The sequence below is a fragment of the Solanum dulcamara genome, chromosome 12 (assembly GCF_947179165.1).
Source record: "Solanum dulcamara chromosome 12, daSolDulc1.2, whole genome shotgun sequence".
Classification (NCBI taxonomy): domain Eukaryota; kingdom Viridiplantae; phylum Streptophyta; class Magnoliopsida; order Solanales; family Solanaceae; genus Solanum; species Solanum dulcamara.
Genome location: NC_077248.1, coordinates 59919754 through 59926408, shown reverse-complemented (window position 1 = coordinate 59926408; position 6655 = coordinate 59919754). Strand labels below are relative to the sequence as shown.

General features: G+C 31.8%; 1 protein-coding gene across 1 annotated transcript; it reads right to left on the bottom strand.

Annotated features, from left to right (window-relative positions):
• Positions 1-2008: 2008 nt before the first annotated feature.
• LOC129877886 (uncharacterized) lies at positions 2009-5606 on the bottom strand. The gene is made up of 8 exons (XM_055953420.1): positions 5390-5606; positions 5248-5269; positions 4363-4419; positions 4188-4269; positions 3980-4075; positions 3765-3889; positions 3632-3650; positions 2009-2806 (listed from the first exon to the last, which is right to left on the bottom strand). The coding sequence occupies exons 1-8, from the start codon at positions 5490-5492 to the stop codon at positions 2513-2515; spliced, it is 798 nt and encodes a 265-aa protein (XP_055809395.1). The 5' UTR covers positions 5493-5606; the 3' UTR covers positions 2009-2512.
• Between the last annotated feature and the right edge of the window lie 1049 nt (positions 5607-6655).

Below are 6655 nucleotides of genomic sequence, written 5' to 3'. Positions count from 1 at the left end.
TGTGTAGTATAGGATCATGGCCTGATTTCTAGATACATCACATATACTTCAAGATATAATATGTGTAGTTTAGGATCATGGCCTGATTTCTAGATACATCACATATACTTCAAGATATAATATGTGTAGTATAGGATCATGGCCTGATTTCTAGATACATCACATATACTTCAAGTTGGCTGAGCTCAACTTTGCTTCTGTTTACAAAACATGGGAAGATTTGTTGGTTACGTTCAAGCAAAAAATTGTTGGAACCCACTAGCTAGTCTAGTAGTCTCCACTAGGGGCAGAGCCATCTTTGATCAAGGTATTCATTCGAACTTCAATTGATAGAAAATTATATTATTTATATATAATTAAAAAAATATTTTTATCTATATATAGTGGATATTAAACCTCTTTCAGCTAATTTGTGTGTGTTTATTCAAATTCTAAACTTTCTTAATATAAAAAGAAAAAATTACCTAAATACACAACTTATTTGACCATATTCTCTAAAATTCCCTATAATTTAAAAAATTGTAAAAATTTCTACTCTCTCATATTCTCAAATACATCACTTTACGCGATGTATCGGGACTTATGTGATGTATTGGGACATTGATTGATGTATCCAAAACCGAAACACGATTTATCGAGACATTGAAGATGTATTCGAAATCAAGACGCAATGTATTAAGACGTTTTGGGAAGTATCTGAATTCCTCCACATTTAAAGAATTTTTGTAATTTAAAAAAAGAACAGGGATAAAATGCAATTAGCTCTTAACACTATAAAATTTATATAAAATCTTCTAATAAAAATTTCGATTCCGCCCCTGATGTTCACCCTAATATCCCAACAACACAAGTAAACTGATTTCTTATATTATACAAGAGAAATCTAGGTGACGTAAATTACCAACATATATCTTCTTTTTCTTTTATATACTGCTTTTAATTAAATGCGTAATTAGCTTACCATCTATAATAATTTTGAAGCTATAATGCCACTACACTATAAGATTCCTTACATAAAAAGGATTCAATAAAAAAAAAGATTCCTTACATAAAAAGGATTCAATAAAAAAAAATTATATTTAAAAAATATTTGTATCCTTTTTCCAAAAGTATAATTTTTCGATAAATGAGATTTAAGTGGGAACCAAAAAGAAGATGAGGCATTAAGTTGCAAACATATGTTCATCTGGTTAAATTAGCAGCCAACCTTTATTTCGAGTTGATTTTTCAAATAATTACTTAATTAATATTATTATTACAGAAAGACACTGAAAAAATAAGGAAAAAAAGTAAGGAAAGATGTAACCAAATTGGATATCCTACTCAAAGCCTTTATCCATCAGAAAATTTCAAAAGTTCTCATCCTTAGGAAAGAAAGAGTTTTGTGAGATGAATAAAATTCTTGTGCCCTTTACTAAAGTAATGCGTAGGAGGAGGAAGCACCACAACTAAAGTTTGATATGATAAAAATAATAAAAATAAACTGGACACGAAAATTTTACGTGGAAATCCCTCAAACAGATAGAGGGGAAAAATCAGGGGGTAGAAGGATTTTACTATGAAAATATGGGAGTACAGTGCTCTCAAATACAAGGAGAAACAACAATTAACACTCCTCGCTTATAAAAGGAACAACTCACTAAAGAGACACTCAAGACTACAATATTTATCTTGGTGTATAACTCTCTTAGTATTTTTACTCTCTTTTTTTCTGAATGAATTAAGTGAGGGCACGAAGTCCTCTATTTATAGGAGGAAGAAAATGCGTTAATTTTCTACGCGTTTTATTTTTCCTGTCAAAAGTTATACGCGTACCAAATGTCAACTGTTTTTTCAAACTTGCTTTTGCTTTTTGTATTTTTTTAAAAGCCACTTTTGACTTCCTGCATAGTTGTTGCATTTTTTCTTTCTTTTGCTTTTGCTTTTTTTTGACTGCATATGAAGATAAAGTTAAAATTTTAACTTTGTGGATTTTGAATTTTAAAACAACTTCAATTGTTAATTACTAGATTCTAAATTTAATATTTGTATACTTTTAATAAATATTTAATATAAAATACATTGTTTGATCTAACATTACTGAATTCTATCAAACCCATATCCAGCCTCTAGTTCTGCACTGCTACCTCATATATTAATAATCAAAAAAAGAATACATCTATAAGAGGAATGTATTGGTCAAGCCATTGGATTAGCAATATTGGCTTGTATACAAAAAACAACCTAAGAGGTAGCCATAATACAAATTTGATAAATTTTATTTCCTAACATGTAATTACAATGCAACAACTAAGGTTTCACAAGCTGTCCTTTATTGCAAAGAGAGATCAATGAATTTTACAAAAAGAAGAAAATGAATTGAAAACATTCATGGTGTGCCATAAATGACAGCTGATGCCAATTAAATGATACATTTATGTATTAAACCTTAAACCATTTCACAGTGGGACATAAACGATAGCTGAGGCCAAATTAAATGATAGGTTTATGTATTATGCTTTAAATATTAATTTTAGCGTGGATAACCAGGTGGAGGGTACCCAACAGTACCACTTGGAGCATAATTGGGTGGAGGATAGCCATGATGTTGCAATGGAGGTGGAGGGTACATGGGTGGTTGTTGTTGTGGTGGGTATCCATAGGGTTGCTGGGGTGGGGGTGGGTATGATTGTGGCTGTTGAGGTGAATATGCAATGGTTGGAGGAAGAGGCTGATCCAAACGAGACATATGTTGAATAGGAGGTGCTGTTGTTGGCCTTGCACCAAACTTTCCATCTCTTTTGTTCATTTCAACCTTGTGTTGAGTCTGCAAAATTATTTGACATCATACATAAATAGGACATTTAAACTTGACCTTAGCTAACAAGTAAATACTTTATAACTTTAAAAATTCATGTTCAAACATCTCAATTCATTTTCATTGTGTGTCAGTTGGACTCTTTAACTTTACAAAATGATTATCGAGATATTTCCAAAATTTAAATAACATGTCAGCGTCGGATGTCCATGAGATATAGTAAAAACGGATTGGAGTTTAAATGTCAGTTGAGAACAAATTGATGTATCTAAATCTGCTCTCTCAAAGTGTTTACTTGTCAGCTGAGCCTTTAATTATCACTTCCACCATTCCAATTTATGTAATAGTGGTTGACTTGACACCAAAATTTTTTTAAAAAATTCTCATTTGAAACTTATGATTTAAGGGCATCTTACATTGCAGTTCGAGAAGAACTTTTTCTTCTTTTTTCTATTTTCTTTTTTTGGGCATATATGTTTATTAAGGAAAATATGTGCATATATATTGCATAGGCATAATAGATAAATATATCCTTTACCTTGAATTCAGCTTGTATTTATACCCTTCAATTTTGAATATGCATAATTCATAAATACATACTTAAATTTGTATAAAATTAAACAAGTAGACATATGCGTCATATGTGATATCCTATGCATATTATGCCATGTAAGACGTGTGTGTCTACTTATTCAATTTTATATAAGTTTAAGTATCTACTTGTATACATTCAAAGTTAAAAGGACATAGATATTAGTTGAAATCAAGTTAAAAAACCATGTTTATATATTTTGCCTATTGCATAATGCCTAATATGTTCAAGTTATCACCTACCTGCATACAACTGCAAACCCTGCAAATAGAAAAAGAAAAGTTTATAAATATGGATACTATAATGAAAACATCTCTTTTAACATTGTCAGTATATATAAGTTAAATCGTTGTTCTCAATAGCCAAGTGTCTTACGTGCAGTAAACCATGTCCGAACAACAATTCAGAACCCGAGAAGCCTCTTGAAGTTCATCATTTCCTGTAATACAAGCAATGCAGCTAAATATACATGCTACCTGCTGGAGACAAAACATAAATCCCTACAACCAAAGGCAAAACACATTAACTAAATCGATAACAACGAAAAATAACTGGACGAAAATGAAAATGTGGAGGAGTTGAAAAATTACAATTATACAATTATCGCATTTTGTTGTCTGAAGATTGAACTCGTCTTGCAACATAAAGCGTGTTGAGGCAACTGAATTTGCAAAGCAAAGAAAAACCTGAAGAGTAGCGCGAAATTGATTAAAACAATTAGTAGGGCTAAAGAAAAAACTCGTAATTTCTACACTATATGAAAATCTTGAATGCGTATAATTCAGCAAAACACCAAACCTCTGTACAAAGACACAACTCAGGGCAATGACTTTCTCCACATCTGCCACTACAGGGCATATAGCCTCCACAACATGTATACCTAAAAATGCAAAAAATATTTTCAAATTTTACATATTGATCTTCAACAAACTAGCTAGTTGTATAGCTAAACGGAGAAAAAACGATTGTTTACCTTGACATATCATTGTATAGAGCTCGTTTTCTGAGAATGTACGATGCACAAGGACCGCTAAATCAAATCAAACGTAAACTGATAAACAATTTTGAATAAGAGAAGCATTCGAAATACTAGTCTTTACATTGTGCAAATATATAGCTGACGAACAAGAACACTGAACATTTATTCTAAAAAATTGCATATAGAAGAGCATTGTGATTCAATCCTTATTGGTTTCGATTCATCTACAGACAGATCATTTTGGTTAATTGAATCAACAATACTGTTACATGCTAAAACTTCCAATGATACTGACTAAGTAAATGCGATAATGAAAGTAATTTCGAAAATTAAAATGAAGACACATATTTAGACCTAAAACTACCGGTTCAAATAGTGCCTGTTCGGCCATAAAGAAATTATTCCCGAAAAACTGTTTGGACATAAAATTGTTATAATTTACGGAATTCGAAACTCTACAAAGTTGCTTTGACAATTTTTCACTTTAAATTACTCACAAAAATTCAAAGCCAATTTCAATTTGTATTCATGTTCAAACACAATTCTCTAATTTCCAAACACCATTTCAACTTGAAAACAACAGGTACTACTTTTTTTCTCCAAATTTTAAAATTTTTATATCCAAACGCCCACTTAAGTGTCTACACTATGGTAGGTAGCAATTCCCCCGAATGGCCCTAAGCGATCGGCACGAATCCAAAATAATTGAACAGCAATGGGAGTATCGAACACTAAATAGAAAAAAAAGTGTTTGATATGTTTACACTATCAAACACCTGTATTGTTTACACTATCGAACACCAGATGAAAAGAAAAAATTGTATACTTTCATAAGCATAAAGTAATAAAGGAGAGTGTAAGTAAATTAAATCAACTCACCACCAAAGCGAAAAGCAGCAAACTGCAAATACCAAAATAAATAAATAAATACTTCAGTACGTTAATTCATGTTAAGTGAATTGTTAAGGTACGATACACTCTTAAAAAAAATATTTTAGGAAATAAATAAAATGATACGTACAGAGAGGATCCGACTGCGGAGCACGGAGAAGATCAGTGTGCCAGTGATTCTGATAGTTTTGACGGAATTTCATTTTCTCCATTTGAGCATCCGAAGAAGCCATTGGAACAACAACTGTGTAAATCGTCGTTGGAGCTAGCACATAGCTTAAATTATTTTTTCCCCTAATAAAATAAAATATTCAAACAAGCTTAAGCGTGTTGTGAGCGTTATTTTCTTTTTTGAGTAAAATAAACAACGACTTCTATAGTCTAAATTCGAGAACGCCTTCCGTGTCTGCGCGGTGGTCTGTTAGAGACTTTTCAAACTTTGAAGAGGAATATTGGGGGAAAGAAAATGTTTCTAGAAGTACAAGTTGGAGTCGAGAGCCTAATAAATATATAAGTAGAAAAAACACTAACACCCCGTTTGGATTGACTTAAAAATTAGTCAAATATCAGCTTTTGACTTTTGAAAGTGTTTGATAAATATAAAATAACTTAAAATAAATTAAAAATCAAAAGTAGGCCTCTCCTTACTTTTATTTTTTGACTTAAAAATCGACGAAGCTAGTAAGGATATCCTCTTCGATTTCTTAGATCTCATTTGTTTGCACTAAATTAAAGCTTAAATCTGAATAGTTCATATCTCAGATCATTAGGCGTGTTTATTTTTTCTATTTAAAAATCTCTTAGGGCTTGAAAGGATATGAATGAATCATATTTGTGACAAATTCTTATTCTCATTCTTTTTTTTGGTTTTTCATCCGGTGTTCGGAGCCGTAGAGCCCCGACTAAATTCGGATCGCGCACTGCAGGGTCCATTTGGGGGGTGGCGCTTCCAACATGATTTTTTCTATTCTCAAAACTCAAACTCAAGACCTCTGGTTAAGAGTGAATCAGTCCCACCACTACACCACAACCCCTATTGGTAAGTCTTATTCTCATTCATTTTAAAGACAAACTTTTATTAGAGTTCTCTCTACATGTTTTCTCTTTTGCAATAATTTCATGCAAGATAGTCAAATACTATAAAATCGTTTTGAACGCGTAGTCAAAAAGAAAACAAAATGCGTAGTCAAAAAGAGAACAAAATGCGCTTTGAACGCGTAGTCAAAAAGGGAGGTGCAATACGCGAATTTTACGCGTTTCTAGTTTCTTATAAAAAGAGGGACTTTTGCCCTCATTTAGATTATTTCACAAAAAATACAATTTAAAAGAGTAAGAACACGAAGAGAGTTATACACCAAGATAAATATTGTAGTCTTGAGTGTCCTCTTTAGTGAGT

Bases quoted from the DNA above. Each gene is read 5' to 3' on its own strand.
- LOC129877886 (XM_055953420.1), bottom strand. From the start codon at position 5,492: ATGGCTTCTTCGGATGCTCAAATGGAGAAAATGAAATTCCGTCAAAAC. The intron at 4,420-5,247 runs GTGAGTTGATTT...GATTTGATTTAG, and splicing joins TGCTGCTTTTCGCTTTGGTG to CGGTCCTTGTGCATCGTACA. The intron at 4,076-4,187 runs GTTTGGTGTTTT...GCTACTCTTCAG, and splicing joins AGTTGTGTCTTTGTACAGAG to GTTTTTCTTTGCTTTGCAAA.